We start from the raw sequence: 16,928 nt of genomic DNA on the forward strand, positions 1-16,928 counted from the left end.
ATTGTTTCAGTTAGACAGGATCTTTAATATCGTGGAGGCCAACCATTTTCTAACTCTGCCAACTCTGGTGCTAAACCATGTCCCTCAGCACCACATCTCTGCTTCTTTGAAACACCTCCAGGGATGGGGATTCAAACACCTCCCTGGGGAACCTGGTCCAGTACTGAAATCTTTCAGAATTGCAGAGTTACTTCAAGCCAATCCTCTGTAATGCTTGAAGAGGTTCTGGGCAATGATGTCAGATTTGCCACAGTTAAAGCTGACCGAGGTGCTGAGAGAGCCCAGGAGCTGGTCTGGTTTAGGAGGGGCCTTGGAGATAGAGGGGATGGAAACCTGCAGATCCTGCCAAGCAGGTCTCACTCTTGCTGTACAAGGCTCCTAGGCCTGATGAATCTCATAGAGGACCCTAAAAAGGAGCTGCAAGAATGGGTTTATGGATAGTGGCTGTTTCCACTCTGGCTCAGACCCCTGTGCTCTGTGTCAGTGCATATTTGAGGTGTAAAAACCAACAAGCAGTTCCACCACCAGGGCTTGCATGAGGCGCAGATGCTGGCTTCTCTGTGGCTCTGTGAAAACACGCCAGTGTTCTTGCAGGAATCTGGGGGAGGCTTGCTTCTGGGTGGTGATTCTGTTTGTTTGTTTATCCTCTTTCTGGTAGAAGGTCAATTTTTGTTCTTTATCTGTGTTACTTGAGCAGTAGCAGTGACAGAAGAACTTTGTAGACTCATAAAAAGCGAGGCAGCAGCTGGAAGGTTTACTGGAAACTCCTGTGAAGGGGGGCCTAGAAATGGCCATATCAGTTGGTGATAAGCTGGTGTGGGATGCTTGAGACCATCTTGTCTTGTTGGGTTTGGCAGCTGTTAAAGCTTGTGGAGTTGTTTTCACCAGGATGTTTTTAAAATGTGCATGGGCCAAGGCTGATGTAGCTTTAAGGGTATTGTTTCTTATTAATCAGTCAAGCTGAGAGAAGCCCTGCCTGCCTGCTACTTGTGTTATTTGAGCTGCAAAGATCCATTTTATTTTGCCTGCATTGAAACCTTGCTGCTCTTGTAGTGGCTAATGTGAATGGAAGTGCTTAAAATCTGGTTATTTGAAGGAAGCTTTGCTGTTAGATGGAAAAATCTGTCAGGAAACTCTGTCCTACAAAGCAAAACCAGAACCATTTTTTCTTTCCTGCTTACAAAGACTTTTCCTGCTTAAAAAAAAAAAAAAAAAAGAGAGAAACAAGGCAACAACAGCAACAAAGAAAACCAAACAACCAAAAAAGAACCCCAACAACCCAACCCAAACCAAACAAAAAGCCCCAACAAAACCCAAAACAACAAAAATCCCAGCCCAAAGGACACAAAAAAATCCCTCCCAGAACTAAACCATTTCTTTTTCCAGACTGAGTTGGTCTCCCAAGGTGTTTCTGGTTTTATGACCTGTGCCAAGTGATGCTCTCTTCATAATTCCAATGTCTTTGGGCAATCCCAGACACAAATACTGTTTGTCCACACAGCAAGGCTCAGATATATTTTCTTTTTTTTAACCCTTGGAGAATAGAAAGGTACTTTTGATTGGTTCTTTTATTGCCCTTGCACCTTCAACCTCGGACAGCTGCCTTCCAGTGCCTGAAGAGAACCTGCAGGAAGGCCGGAGAGGGACTTTTCATAAGGGTGTCAAGAGCCAGGACAAAGGGAGAATGGTTTAAACTGAGGGAGGGGAGGTTTAGACCGAATCTTAGGAAGTTCTTCAGTACTAGGGAGGTGAGTCTCTGGAATATTTTCCCAGAGTGGTTGTGGATTCCTCCTCCCTAGAGCTGTTGCAGGCCAGGTTGATTGAGGCCTTGAGCAACCAAGACTAGCTAAGAGGTGTCCCTTCCCATGGCAAGGAGGTTGGAGCATATGATCTCTGAGGTCCCTTCCAACCTGAGCCATTCTGCGAAAGACAGACCTAAAACTTCTGGTTGCAAAGCAAGCTGGAACAAAGCCTTCCAGTGTCTTACACTCTGCTGCAAAATGCAGCCAGGGATGGTTGTGGAGTCTCCCTCTCTGGAAATATTCAAGATCTGCCTGATCCTGCTCTGGCAGGGGGGTTGGACTGGATGATCTTTCAAGGTCCCTTCCAACCCCTAACATCCTGTGATTCTGTGAAGGGGATAAACTGAACAAGTTCACAAGCACTGGGTCTGCTGGGCAGCCTGGAATTTAATCTTTTCTTTCCATTTGGATCCCAGTTAAGGGAAGAAGCCAAATAAATTGGCCTGCATCTCTCTTTGCAGGTGAAGTCTGTGATCAATCTGCTGTTTGCTGCCTACACAGGGGACGTGTCTGCACTCCGCAGGTAAAAATCAGTGTGGATATGGGAATGCTGCTTGTTGGGGACTTGCTGCTGATGGTTACTTATGAATATGCACTGTGGTGGTGTCGAGGGCATCCAGCTGCACTGCAGATTGAATGTATTCACCACCAAACTCAGGCCATCCTGCAGTCCCATTGCTTTCTTTGTCTGTGGATCATGGGGTAATAAATTGCCTTTATCAATGTGCCCTTGTGACCGAGAAGGCAAATGGCATCCTGGGGTGCATCAATAAAAGTGTGTCCAGCAGGGCTAGGGAGGTTCTCCTCCCCCTCTACTCTGCTCTGGTGAGATTACACCTGGAATACTGTGTCCACTTTTGGGTTCCCCAATTTGAGCGATACAGAGACCTGCTGGAGAGAGTCCAATGGAGAGCTATGAGGATGATGGGGGGACCTGAACATCTCTGCTACGGAGAAAGACTGAGAGCCCTGGGGTGGTTTAGTCTTGAAAAGAGAAGGTTGAAAGGGCATCTGATCAATGTCTATAAATATCTGAGGGATGGCTGTCAGGTTGAAGGTGCCAGGCTCTTTTTGGTAGTGCCTAGTGATAGGACAAGGAACAACAACTACAAGATAGAACACAGGGAGCTCCACCTCAACATAACGAGAAACTTCTTTACTGTGAGGGCGATGGAGCCCTGGTACAGGCTGCCCAGGGAGGTTGTGGAGTCTCCTTCTCTGAAGACTTTCAAAACTTAGCTGGATGTGTTCCTGTGGGACCTGCTTTCCTTGATGATCCTATTTTGGCAGGGGGGGCTGGACTCAATGATCTCTGGAGGTCCCTTCCAACCCCTACCATTCTGTGATTCAACTGTTATGTTTCCTGCAAAGACATTTTATTTCTCTTCATAAGTGCAGAAACAAAGTTAAGACCCTACTCTTTATGATAGTCAGTATCAGTAAATCATAGAATTGTTTTGATTGGAAAAGATCATCCAGTCCAACCATTATTTAACTCTTCCAAGGCTGGTGCTAAATCATGTCCCTCAGCACCACATCTCTGCCTCTTTAAACACCTCCAGGGATGGAGATTCAACAACCACCTTGAGGAGCCTCGTCTAGTGTTGGAAAATCCTTTCAGTGAAGAAATTTCTTCTCACATCTAACTTAAAACTCCCCTTGTGCAACTTGAGGCAATTTCCTCCTATACTATAATTTCTTACTAGGCAGAAGAGACCAGCCCCCACCTCATTCAAACCTCCTTTCAGGGAGCTGTAGAGAGCAATGAGGTCTGCTCTCAGCCTCCTTTTCTCCAAGCTAAACAACTCCAGTTCCCTCAGCTGCTCCTCACCAGACTTGTTCTCCAGAACAGGGGGTAAAGGTTCCCCTTCACTACAACCAAAGTCCCAGTGCGCCCTTGCTACCATTTATATCCCCTGGCAGCAGAGCTGCCGTTGTTTAGCATGGGGCCATGGTTCATGCTGGCTTTGTAACTTCTACTAATTAAGTAATACTTGAATGAATTATTTTTTTGTGGTTAGATTTGCTCTCTCAGGAATGGATATGGAACAAAGAGACTATGACTCACGGACCGCCCTGCATGTAGCAGCTGCAGAAGGTAATGTCTGCTGGGCTGTGGTTTGCTGTCTGCTCATGGGATGTGGTCAGCTTGCTTTAGGGTATCTCCACTCCCTGTCTGTGCACTCCTGCTTTTCTGTGTCTGTACCCTCACAGACCTGCTCTTCTTATAGGACACGTGGATGTTGTTAAATTCCTGCTGGAAGCATGCAAAGTGAATCCTTTCCCCAAAGACAGGTGAGTGGAAAGGTGCTCAAATAGCCTCTCTCCAGCCCCCATGAGGAGAGGTATCCCATCAGATAGGAGTGGAATGTATTGAGCTGAACGCCTTGGAATGTACTGAGCTGAAGCAGGAGGAACCTGGTCCTTCTGGTTCTCTGTAGGTTCTGCAGAGCAAACAGAGGTTTAAAAAAAAAAAGGTGAAGCCATTAAAATCAATATATAAAAGGTTATGCCTGGCTTCACAGAATCCCAGCATGATGAGGGCTGGAAGAGACCTCTGGAGATCATCCAGTCCAACCCCCCTGCTAAAGCAGGGTTACCCATAGCAGAGTGTCCAGAATCACAGTGTCTTGGAGGGTGTGGAGTCTCTCCAGAGGAGGAGACTCCACAACCTCACTGAGCAGCCTGCTCTAGAGCTCCAGCACCCTCTCAGCAAAGAAGTTTTTCCTTGTGTTTAGGTGGAACTTCTTGGCTTCTGTTTTGTGCCCATTGCTCCTTGTCCTGTCACTGAGCACCGCTGAAAAGAGTCTGGCCCCATCCTCTTGCCCCCTCCCCCTCTAGCTATTGCTCAGCATTAAGAAGATTCCCCTCTCAGGCTGCTCTTCTCCAGCCTAAACAGCCCCAGATCTCAGCCTCTCCTCCTGAGAGAGATGCTCCAGTTTCCTCAGCATCTTTGTGACTGTCTCCAGTAGATCCTTGTCTCTCTTGAACTGGGGAGCCCAGAACTGGCCCCAGTATTCCAGATGAGGCCTCAGTGGGGCAGAGTAGAGGGGGAGGAGACCCTCCACTGACCTGCTGTTCACACTCTTAATGCACCCCAGGGGGCCAATGGCCTTCTTGGCCTTGAAGCCACATTGCTAGCTCATGGTCAGGCTAGTGTCCACCAATGCTCCCAGGTCATTTTCCCAGAGCTGCTCTTGAGCATGTCAGTCCCTAAGGTGTACTGATACATGGGGCTGTTCTCCACAGATGCAGAACTCCACCCTTGCCATTGCAGAATTTTGTTAGGTTCCTCTTCACCCAGTGCTCCAGTTTGTCTAACTCTCCAGCCTGTGAAGCTAGCTACTGAACTTGGTGTGGGCTGAGAACTTCACAGAGTGGTCTGTGTGTGTGCTTCATTATTAGCACACAATGTAAAGAACTGGGTGGTTGCTGCTTTTGCCCTTGGGTGCTGAGAGAATCATAGAATCATTAAGATTGCAAAAGACCTTTAAGATCCACAAAAATTATCAGGGGGCTGGAACAACTCTCCTACCAGGACAGAGAGCTGGGGTTTAGGATGGAGAAGGCTCTGGGGCAGACCTAATAGCAGCCTTTCAGTACCTGAAGGGGGCCTACAAGAACACTGCAGAAGGACTGTTTACAAAGGCCTGCAGCGATAGAATGAGGGGCAATGGTTTGAAATGAGAGGAGAGCAGATTTAGATTGGATGCTAGGAACAAGTTCTTTACCATGGGGGTGGTGGAACACTGCAACAGGGTGCCCAGGGAGGTGATTGAGGTCTCATCTCTGGAGATACTCAAGGTCAGACTTGACAAGGGTTTGAGCAACCTGATTTAGTGGAGGATGTCCCTGCTGACTGCAGTGGGGTTGGACTAGATGACCTCTGGGTGATTCTATGATTGAGTCCAACCATAACTACCATGACCGCTCAACTATATCCTGAAGCGCCACACCTCCACGCTTCTTGAACACCTCCGGGGATGCCGACTCCACCAGCTCCCTGGGCAGCCTGTTCCAGTGCTTGGCTGCTCTTTCCAGCAAAGACACTTTTTTCCCTAACCTCCAACCTTCCCCCTCCCTCCTTTCTTGCAGGTGGAACAACACCCCCATGGACGAAGCTTTACACTTTGGGCACCACGATGTGTTTAAAATCCTTCAGGAGTACCAGGTGCAGTACACTCCATCGGAAGATGCCAACGAGGGCAAGGAGAACCGGACGGTTCACAAGAACCTGGACGGCTTGTTATAAATCATCTGCAGCTCGACCCTAAGAATCAGATCACTCACCTGTTTTAATTGTGGTAGACTTAAGTCATGAAGAGCGTGTGTGTTTCTCTCTGATAGTGGTCTCTCTTTTCCAGAAGTCTCTGTTACTTCAGTGTTATGTTACAGGAGTTTCTATACGCACAGGACAAATCCAGTCTCTCTCCAAAAACAAAAAAAGAGAAAACCAAACAAAAAAAACCAAACCCCACAAAAACCAACCAAGAATCTCCCTCCATAATGTGAGCAATATTACCTCATGCTGCATAGAATTGATGTAGAAAAAAAACCCACAATATTTAGCTGTTGTTGGCTTTACTGTGCACTACTTAATTTATTTGAGTTTTCTTCTTTGTGTTTTGGGTTTTTTTGGAGGTGTTTTATGTCAACTCTACAGTCTGTGGCCAGGAATTCTTTTTCTTTATCTTTTTTTTCCGCTGAGGTTTTGTTTGTTTCTCTAGCCCTCTGTTTCCAGTATGGCCAAGATGAGCTGGAGTACTGTCAGGTATGAGTGTCAGTGAGGTTCTTCAGAAGCTGAGGATGCTGATGTGTAGATTTAGGCTGGGTGTGTGAAGGTAAGGATCTGCACTTAAACTTTGGGCGGGGAGGGGTGGGGGGGGAAGGGAGGAAAACCCCAAACCTTAAAAATCTTTCCACACAACCTTGTTTACATAATATAGATATTCACAAGTCTGTAGGTGACACTTGTCAATGGTCTAGGCTTGTTCTTAAGAGAGTCTTGTCAGGGAATCTTGTGTTGAGATTTGTTTGACCAAATGGTGTAAGGGAATGTGAATTGTGCCATCGCAGGGTGTTTATAGTGGGGTTTGTGTTTGAAGCCTTTCAGTTCCCTTTGTCTCACCTCCCTCCTTGTTCAGCTGCTAAAGTGCTTCCCCTGTAGCTGGGGACAGCAGGTGCTTCCCCTTGGTGCAGTCGTGTTCCTTGCAGGTACATTTGCACTACAGCCTTCACAAGTGACAACAGCCCCTCCTGTGGGCTCCCCCAGGGGGCACTTCTTGGCAGCAGCAACAAGAACCAGAGAGGGAGATGGAAGTGTGTGAAAGGCAAAGTGCTACACCAAATATTACCTGCAAATCTGACCTGATGTAAGGCTTGTGCTAAGAAGCACAAGCAGAGTGAAACAGCTTTAAGGAGCACAGAGCAAATCCCAGCAGGAGCAGAGCAGGAGATAAGCCACATTGTTGTGTACATTCTCTTCTTGCACTACCATTAACCCAGGGAGCAAGAATTACTGCATCGGTGGGATTCCACTGGTGTAGAACAAGGAGTTCAGCATCAGGAGCACAAGTAGGAGATGTTTTTTGTGGTGAAGGGTGGCATTTATTGCCCCTCCACTGTAGCCATCTGGGCATGTGCCCCGTCAGGGGGAACCCAGGGGTGCGGGTATGTCGTTTGCGGAAGTGCAATGTTGGGGCAGCTGCCTCATCCCGGGGGCAACTGCTTCTGCCTCAGAAGTGAGCAGCCGCCTAGGAGCTTAGAGTTGGATATTCACAACCCACCAGAGATGGACGTAGGCAAGAGTTTGAGCATGAGAATGTTTAGGCACAAATGGGTTAGCACATGGGAACAGAGATGGTGCTGGAGCATGTGTGTGGTTGTTCTGACCCTAGCACATAGCCTGTGTGAGTCCTTGGTAGATCTCAGAGTTCCACTTTTCTGTATTTAGGCACCAAATCCTGCTGAAACAACACCCCAGTTCTTCTTAGAATAGCCCATGCACTTTATCTGAAGATGATCTGAACCCCTGTAGCCTCCTTCTGCAAATGGGCACACTAAGGCCTAGGGAGAAGCTGGCTCTCCAGAATGAGCCAGCAGGGCAGGCTATCTGAGGAGCTGTCCTCTCAGGTTCCTGTACAGTCTCTCATCACCATGCCATACTGCCTCCCTGCAGGGAGGATGAGTCACATGGAGAAGTGCTTGATAACTCAGCACAGGGACATCTTCATCCTAATGAAGACATCTTGGAAGATTCTGGAAGTCCAAAGCCCTGAACCAGCATTTCAGCGCTGGCCCCTGGCATGGTTATCAAACACTTTTTCTCACAGTCTTGCTGTTGGTGAACTGCACTGCTGCTCTTGCTTTTGTGTTTTGTTCTGTTTGCTGCAGATCAGCTATTTTTCTGAAGGCTTTTAACCCTTTCAAGGCCTGCATCACAGCCACCTTACCTCTAGGCAAAAAAAAACCTAAATAAAATGGGCTCCAGTTCTTTACTGAGCCACTTTGATGGCTGAGGAGCACCAGGCCTCTTCTCTGCTGCACCTGGAGCTAAATTCCAGCAGGTTTTCTCTGTCAGCTTTAGTGTGGAGAGTATTTTCAGATGGGCTCTAGTTTAGTGTTCTGGATTCTCAGTGCTAATCTGACTTCTTCCATAGATTTATCTATCTCTATATTTTATTTTTCCTGTCCAAACCCATCCTTTGGCTGCTCAGAAAAATACCTGGTTTAGCTTTAGTTAACTGAAATTTGCAGTGTTCCAACTGGTGTTTGTTTTTTTAAGATAGGTAGATAATACACACATACTAAAGACAAAAAAACCCCAACAGAATCCAAACCAAACCCAAACCACCAAAAGAAGGCATTTTCTCTGAGTTAACATTAAGGATCCTGGCTAAACTTAACCTTTCCTGAATCATGCTGAGTGCTTTTAGCCAGCCTCTGCTTCAGTGCATCTTTGCTGGTTAGTTTTTGGTATGCCAGAGGCATCGTTTCGGCATCGTCCAGTCCAGTGCTGCAGCTGCTTTGACATGATGTTATTTATGACTGTAAAGATGATAGCAGTACCTTGGTTTGGCTCTTCATCCTTCATGACACAATGTAGCTTCTACCATCACTAGCTTTCGGTTCTCTTCTCAGCCGCCAACTTCCTTAACGCTCCAAAGAGACTTTCTCCTCCCATGCTCCTTTGTTTTTCTGCCATGTCTGTTCCCTGCCCTATGTATCACAGCCTCCAGTTGTTTCAGCTAACTTAATGCTTTGTACTCAGCAATATTGTCATAGTCCCAGCATTAATTAGCCCATCTTTGTGAACAAAACAAAGTATCGTACCAGACTGATTCTCATTTTTGTTCTGCTTCAGAGCTGGGCTGTCAGTGACTGTACTTCTTGGCAGTGTCATTGTAACCGGACTGGGCTGATCTCTCAACTTTTAGATTCTGTCTTGTGGGGGACTAGACAGTGATGAATGTATTTCTAGCAGTTTCCCATGAATGAATCTAAACTTGAGCTGTACTGGTTCTGAAAGAGAAAGTTATTTATTTTAAGAAATAAAAATCCAGATAGTGTTGCTTTTTACAGCATAATAAATGGAAATACCAAGATGATGGTGACTGCTTGTGGTGGGGGTTCTTGGTTGATTCACAGAATGGGTTGGGTTGGGAGGGGCCTTGAAAATCTAGTTCCAGCTTACCTGCCAGGTTGCTCAAGGCCTCATCCCACCTGGCTTTGAACTCCTCCAAGTCAGGAGCATCCACAACCTCCTTGGGCACCCCTGTTCCAGTGTCTCACCACTCTCACTGGAAAGAATTTCTTCCTTATCTCCAGTCTAACCTTTTTGCTTTGGAAAGAAGGCTTCAGTCATGGGGATGGTTGGCCAGGAAAATCTCCCCTGGTTATTTCCTTCATGAAGAGCTTATAGGAAATCAGAATTGCTCTGACCTAGAATTTGCCTTTCTTCTTTTTTTGGAAACTTGTTTTGCTAGAGCTGTGGCCTTTCACTGCTTTTCATTGATGCTGGGACTCTTAAGTGGGTTGGCCAAGTGCTCTCTACAGCTCTGCTTCTCTGGCTGTGCAGGTAACATAAAATTGGTAAGTGTGAGATGCCCCAGAGAAAAATGGGAATCATTGGGGCTGTCTTGGTAGCTCAGCAAGTTTAGCTATAGACCACTTATCCTTCTTAGCCACTCAAAGTTAGAAATTCAAGTTGAGTTTATTGAGGTTTTGCTGGGGAAGAAATAAACAATCTGTCATATGATACAAGCAGTCACCAGCCCCTTTCTAAGCAATCTGTAACCAACCTGCACCAAGACAGTGAAGTAAAAGCATCTGCAGTGCCTGAGGCTTCAGAGCTGCAGCTGTTCAGCTGCACAAGCCTGTTGAAAATGAGCTATAAGCTATTGGCAGACTAAGGAAGTAGCCAAAGCACAAGACAAAGGACCAAAATGTCAGCTCCCTTTATTTTAAATGGCCAGAGAATCCTCTATCAATAAATCAGGGATTGAAAAAACCCACCCAAACATTGCTTTGAGAACTCCTGGCAGTGTAAAGACAAAGCCATAGCTAAAGCTTTCAACCTCCCACCCTTTCATCCTGCTTGATAAACTCAAGATAGGAAACTACTGAACACAAACTGCTGCCTGCAGACCAGGAGGAGCTTGAGGAACAAGTACTTGGGGTTTGTACTGTACTACATTCAGCTGTTTACAAGACAAGCAGGGAGGTGCCAGCTGTGCTCTGCAGCACTGTTAGCCTCAGCAGCCCAGGGTAGCAAAAATAAAGTCAGTTAAACAATGCTTTCTGTTTAAGGACGGATCCGATGTGCTCCATGCACTGCCATTTTTTTTCTCTCGTGCTTCTGAAGGGGGCACATCAGTATGCACAGGGACAACAGCCTGAAGGGAACCACTCATTCAGTTTGAGAGCAGCAGAGGATGGATTGAGCATTTCTGAATGGTAGAGTAGCACCTCTGCAGTTCCTCTCACTGAGGACAGGTAGCATTGGGGTGAGAGGCTGCAGCGGTAGCTGCTGGCAAGGCACTGGCTGAGGTTGGAGGGACCTCTGGAGGCCACCTAGAGCAGAGTTGCTTGGGTCCTGTACTTGAATGTTGGAGAGCCTGCATGCGTGCTGCAGTTCCTCCTCTCAGCTACATGCCAATGAGCCAGCTAAGGATGACAGATGTCCATAATCCAAGAGACCATCTGCTTAAGACAACCTCGCCTCTCAACTATCACTTGTTACTCTCAAGCATGCTGAGGACCGACCTGTTCTTCTCTGGGGGAAGCATAACTTCATCCTTTAAGTACTAAAGATGGAGTATCCTGCAACCACTACACAGTGTAAAGGTAACTTCTTCAATTTCCTGTGCCTCATCCCTAACCAGAAACTCACTTCATTACCAAAGCCAGTAGGGTCCTGTGAAATGCATGCCCTGGTTCATAACACAGGAGACAATTCAGGTCCATTTCAGCTGGAATAACCGAAATGGGGCACTTAAAAGGCACAAATGACTGTCTCACCTGGGTATGTTAATTATGACAGCATCCTCCAACCCCTTCTACATCCTTAAAAGTAGGTTCTGGTTTTGTCTGAACTGCTGTTAGAGTCTGCAGTGGCTTTAGTCTTGCTAGGACATGTTTTGAGCTGCAAGCTCAGCATGTGCCACTGCAGCTGTAAAGGTGGTGTCCTAAGAAGTGCTCTTTATGAGACAGACTGTGCCAAACACCCTCTGCCAGATGAAAATGCAGGCACCATTTCTGGCTGGTGTTCTCTCTGTATCCCATGTCCTTAGAAGAGAGAAAACCAGGATGAACATGGACTAAGCATGGCATAATACCTGTAGTGGCCCTCTTCTTTCTGTGGTACAGATGAAAGTTCAAAGCTGTGAAAGTTCTTCAGCGATCGTTATGCAGGAGGTGCAAGCCTTCAGAACAGAAGCTCTGAAAAGGAACTAGGTCCTCTTTGAAGCTTTCTATGCACAGCCAACATTTCACCAATTCCCTACATGATTTTTCCCATTGCTCTTGCTGATGACCTCTCATTTCCATCTTCCTCTTCCCCCTCCACTCAGGCAGGGATCTTATTTAGTTAGCCAACTAAAAAAAACACCAACCCCAGTGCCTGCTCAGGAGGCTGCTCAGCCTGCTGCTTATATGCCCATTAGATAAAAAACTGTTGCTGGACCTTCAGGTTCAGAAACCAAAGAATTGAAAGGTGTCACTGAGTCCTTGACTGCAGAGCAGGATGCATAAGCTGATCAGCTGTGCTAATGCTGCAGTGAAAAGCTCAACCTTTAAGTTGAATAGGCTGAACACATCTGCAAGAGGAAAAGTAAAATGTTAATTAAACAAGCTAAGGAAAAAGTCCCTGCCTTCCAGTTTGTGTCTCTTGGCCTCTCTCTGGGAGCCACTGAAGAGCCCAGCCTCATCCTATTGACTGCCACCCTTGTATATATTGCTCAGCATTGAGAAGATTCCCCTCTCAGGCTGCTCTTCTCCAGGCTGAACAGCCCCAGGTCTCAGCCTTTCCTCCTTACAGAGATGTTCCAGACCCCATAGTATCTTTGTGGCCTCCACTGGACTCTCTCCAGTAGTTCCTTGTCTCTCTCAAACTGGGGAGCCAGCACTGGACACAAGGCTCCAGCTGTGGCTTCGCTATGGCAGAGGAGAAAACTTCTTCCTTCCTGTCTTACCACTCCCTACAAGATCCACACAGAAAGCTTTTCTCTCCTGTTCTCCACCCCTGCAGCACAAGTGGGAAGAACAATTGAGAGCAATCGTAGTCTAGCTCTGGCTTCCCTGCTTTCCCTCCACATTTGAAGAGCCATATTCTGAAGTGTTGGCCTGTGTTAAGTGAGCTATGAGAAAAAAGGCACCTTGTGGCTCAACCCTGCCACAAAAGGCTGCTTTACAATCCATACCACAGTATCGATCTCTGCTGGGCCCACCATCCGAGACACCTCATCAAACTCCTCAGGAGACATGGGGAGCAGGTTTTCAGGAGACTGGAGCCTGGAAGGGTGGCTAATAGAAGAAAAAGAGCAGGGACAAACTATCACTAAAGAAGTGAGGTCCAGCTAGGCTACCACATGTGGCTCTGAGTCCAGAGGGGCCACTAAGGAATCACAGATTGTTAGGGGCTGGAAGTGACCTTGAAAGATCATCCAGTCCACCCCCCTTGCCAGAACAGGATCACCTAGAGCAGCTCACACAGGAACACATCAGGCAGGTCTTGAACATCTCCAGAGAAGGAGACTTCACAACCCCCCTGAGCAGCCTGTTCCAGTGTTCTGTCACTCAGTGAAAAAATTTGTCCTCATGTTTCCACGGAGCTTCCTATGCCTTAGCTTCCACCCATTGCCCCTTGTCCTGTCATTGGGCATCACTGAGCAGAGCCTGAATCCATCCTCTTGGCACTCACCCTTCACATCTTTATAAACATGAATGAGGTCAGCCCTCGGTCTCCTCCTATGCAAGCTAAAGAGCCCCAGCTCCCTCAGTCTCTCTGCTCAGGGAAGTCCCTTGTGACAAAGACCCAGCCTGGGAACAACACACTGCAAAGCCAGCAGAAAACAGGGACTGGTCAGTGAGCTAAATTCTAAGCAGACAAAGTCCCACAAGTCTTAAAGAACTTGCTTTTCAAGAAGGGACTTGCCACTACAACTACCCCCATGTTCAGTGGCCTTTTCAGCTGAAGAAGGGTGTTTCACACACAGCATGGCATGGATGTGGTGTGATCAGAGAAAAAGATGTGACAGTGCACCTACACCTTAAACAGCATGAAGACACAAGAACTACAGCCAAAAGGTTATAACCAGTTCCTAGAAATCCAACATTTCTGGGGCAACTTACACTTCAGACACAGAGATTAACTCTGTCTTGATGTAGCCGTTTCCCTTGGGACCATCCAAATCCATTGGCTCTGGTGCTTCAAGGAGGAGAGAAGGAAAAAATAAAACATAAAAGAAGGAAAAAACTTGGAGTTTCTAGCAAGTTTGTTTCACATTGCCATCTTTTTCTTGGACTGAAAACGAAGCCTGTGACCTACATAACCTGCAAGTCTCACTCTCGTACGTACGGCAGCACGATGGTTCGTTTATGCCATTTTTTAAACCAAGACTTTATTTGCCGCTTTTGCCCTGTAGAAAATGGGGCACAAAATCTCCCCTTAAGTTTGGTGTAACGCATCCTGCCAGGCCCACACAGCCAGGATCAGAGTTGTGTAAGTCAGACACGAGCAGTGGTGACAGTTGAAGGACAGGCCCAGCGACAACTGTTGATTGATCTGGCTGCATCTCATGCTGTGCCTCTAAAAATCAGACCTTTTCTTACTCTACTACAGCTGAGATGCCCATGCACTCAAACATGGCACAGCAGCACTCAAGCATGGCACAGGCCTGCCAAGACATTCAGTCCCAACTCCTGCTCTTCCTTTCTGTGTCATGGAACTGGTTTGGCACCCAAGTACCTGAAGGACAAACAGCACAGACTGCAGGGGCTGTGTGCAGCACTCACCCTCCTTTGGCCTGGAGTAGTACTTGCCAAAGGCATTGTCCTTGGGTATGTCTGGGTACAGGAACCTCAGGGGGTTTTCAGGAATGTTTTCAGCTGCCATCACTTTGTAGTTGCGGATGATGTCAGGGAAGGTGACAGCACAGAGCTCCTTCTTGGTGTATGGCTCTACGGAGTGGAACTGGGGCTCTGCAGAAGAGAGGAGCAGTGACAATTATCATTGTAGAGCTCAGGTTGGAAGGGACCTCAGAGATCATCTATTCCAATCCCCCTACCATGGTCAGGGATACCTCAACTAGACCAGGTGGCTGAAGCCTCATCCAGCCTGGCCTTGAACAGCTCCAGGGAAGGGGCATCCACAGTCTTTCTGATGAACCTCTTCCAGTGTCTCACCACCCTTGTACTGAAGAACTTCTTTCTAGAAATCCAGTCTGAACCTACTCTCCCTCAGCTTCAAACCACTGCCCCTTGTCCTGTCTCTAGACGCCCTTAAGAAAACTCCCTCCTTCCTGTAGGATCCCTTCAGGTATTGCTACTGCTGTGGCCTGTTGTAAAGGATGAGGACTGCTAGGGTAGGGTCTTGTATTGTCTCCCAGTGTGAAAGAGATGGCCATAAAAGCTTCTTATTCTTGTGCCAAAGATATTCTCTGTTACTTACTCACCATTTTGAGATCCTTCTACCCAGGTGAAGGTGATGGCTCCCTCCCTGCTGCTCTCACTGAACCTCAGCAGGAAGGTTCCTGGCTGCTGGTCCTTCAGCAGAGCACGTTCTCTCTCCTTGCTGATGAAACCCATGATGCAGCTGCAGTGGGGAAGACAAAAAGCTGACTTTACTCAGCAACACAAAAATCTAATCTGGGCTGGGCTAGCTAGGAAAACTGAAAAGCTTTTGTTGCTTAAGTACTTTAAAAGCTTCACAGAAGGCTCTGTGCTGTGAGCAGCTGGAAAACTAGCAGCAGGCCTGCCAGGCTGGAACTGCCCTGTGGAAGCCATGAATCAGCACAGCTTCCTTCAGCAGTCTTCCTTTGGCCTGGTGGCTTTGCAAACATTTTTCTGAGCTTGGAGTAAAAGGCATTCTGCTTGGCCAAGCACAAGTTATGTGTGTCAGATGGTCAGATCACAGATGGCAGTGTTAACTTCAGAAGTGTCTTAAGGAACAGTTGAAACTCTTTGGCTGATGAAACAAAGTTTGGTAGCTACCAGGATTGCATCCATACAGCTGTGGGGGGTTGGTTTTCAAAGATTCATAGAGTGGCTTAGGTTGGAAGGGACCTTAAAGATCATCTAGTTCCAACCCCCTGCCATAGGCAGAGACACCTTCCACCAGACCAGGTGGCTCAAGGCCTTATCCAGCCTGTCCTTCAACACCTCGAGGGAGGCTTGTGTTTTCTAGATGAGCTGTTAAGCTCATGGGCCTTCAACTTCCCCCCAGTTCACTATGCTCAGCAATGTCATTGTGTAGACAGGAGGCAGAATTCTTTGTGCACCTTATTGTGGCCTTCCAGTGTCTGAAGGGGGCTACAGGAAAGCTGGTGAGGGACCTTTTAGGATGTTGGGTAGTGATAGGACTTGGGGGAATGGATTGAAGCTAGAGGAGGAGAGATTTAGATTAGACATTAGGAAGAAGTTCTTCACCATGAGAGTGGTGAGACGCTGGAACAGGTTGCCCAGGGAGGTGGTGGAAGCCCCATTCCTGGAAGTTTTAAGGCCAGGCTGAATGTGGCTTTGGGCAACCTGATCTAGTGTGAGGTGTCCCTGCCTACAGCAGGGGGATTGGAACTAGATGATCCTTGAGGTCCCTTCCAACCCTGACAATTCTCTGATTCTAAAATACTCCTTCAGTAACAAGATCAGACTTGAATGTGACCCTAGACACCTTGAAGTGTCTCTGGGGGGGACTGTAGGGGGCTTGGACAAGATGACCTTTGAGGGTCCCTTCCAACCCAATGCAATCTGTGAATAATGAAGTTCTGAGTACAACTGCTACTGTCCTGTGCATTCAGCTGGGGAAGAGGGCACTTTGCACAAAACCTAAGTAATATTGTGCTGCTGCCCCCTAAAGGAAGCTCACCACAAAGTCTGGCTTTGCTTTGGAAGATGCGTGATCACCTTAGGACTTGTGCTTCAGTGTTCCCTAAGAAACATAGACTCTGTTCTAGGGTGTGGAAAGAACCTACTTCCAATGGCAGCAGAGGCCAAAAAAACCCATAATCTGACATTCACAGCCCTGCTCTGTGACGTAAATGGGACATCCTGGCCATCTGCTTTAAGCCAATGCCTCATTAGAGGCTTCCTCAACTTTGGATTTCTCTGCTTGTAAGTACTGCTTCACTGGACCTCACCACCAACTGCTAGCCTGAATGAGAGGTGTGAGGCAATAATCATGGCTTGGTTAACTTCACTCAGGACTTACCCATCATTCCAGAGACACAGGAGGTGTTTCTTAATAAGCTCCAGGATTCCCTCAACCCACAGCCAAAAAGGGAAATTTTTATCATTTATATTTTCCTGAAAATTAGAAGAGCAGGATTGGGAGGGGGAAGAACAGGGGTAGTGAAATGTGAGTTTTGTTAAGCAGAGAGGAAGCAGGCTCTCAATCCTTCCAGCATCTATTTC

General features: G+C 47.2%; 2 protein-coding genes across 7 annotated transcripts in view; one reads left to right on the plus strand and one right to left on the minus strand.

Moving 5' to 3' along the window:
- Positions 1-9,409, plus strand: part of GLS (glutaminase) — a 73,949-nt gene extending 64,540 nt beyond the window's left edge. For 2 of the 4 annotated variants that reach the window (XM_068137921.1, XM_068137925.1), the window contains 4 exons: positions 2,264-2,325; positions 3,824-3,900; positions 4,034-4,097; positions 5,898-9,409. In XM_068137921.1, the coding sequence (XP_067994022.1) occupies positions 2,264-2,325; positions 3,824-3,900; positions 4,034-4,097; positions 5,898-6,054 (360 nt within the window). In that variant the 3' untranslated portion in view covers positions 6,055-9,409. The remainder of the gene's footprint in view (positions 1-2,263; positions 2,326-3,823; positions 3,901-4,033; positions 4,098-5,897) is intronic. The other 2 variants (XM_068137922.1, XM_068137923.1) reach the window with 2 other exon arrangements.
- Positions 9,319-16,928, minus strand: part of STAT1 (signal transducer and activator of transcription 1) — a 34,323-nt gene continuing 26,713 nt past the window's right edge. For all 3 annotated transcript variants that reach the window (XM_068137918.1, XM_068137919.1, XM_068137920.1), the window contains exons 19-24: positions 16,726-16,820; positions 14,975-15,114; positions 14,316-14,501; positions 13,653-13,728; positions 12,722-12,824; positions 9,319-12,118 (exon numbers count right to left, since the gene is read on the minus strand). In XM_068137918.1, the coding sequence (XP_067994019.1) occupies positions 12,095-12,118; positions 12,722-12,824; positions 13,653-13,728; positions 14,316-14,501; positions 14,975-15,114; positions 16,726-16,820 (624 nt within the window). In that variant the 3' untranslated portion in view covers positions 9,319-12,094. The remainder of the gene's footprint in view (positions 12,119-12,721; positions 12,825-13,652; positions 13,729-14,315; positions 14,502-14,974; positions 15,115-16,725; positions 16,821-16,928) is intronic.

This window comes from Melanerpes formicivorus, unplaced genomic scaffold, assembly GCF_026170545.1.
Source record: "Melanerpes formicivorus ecotype bairdi unplaced genomic scaffold, bMelFor1.0.p_v2 SCAF_5, whole genome shotgun sequence".
NCBI classification, from domain to species: domain Eukaryota; kingdom Metazoa; phylum Chordata; class Aves; order Piciformes; family Picidae; genus Melanerpes; species Melanerpes formicivorus.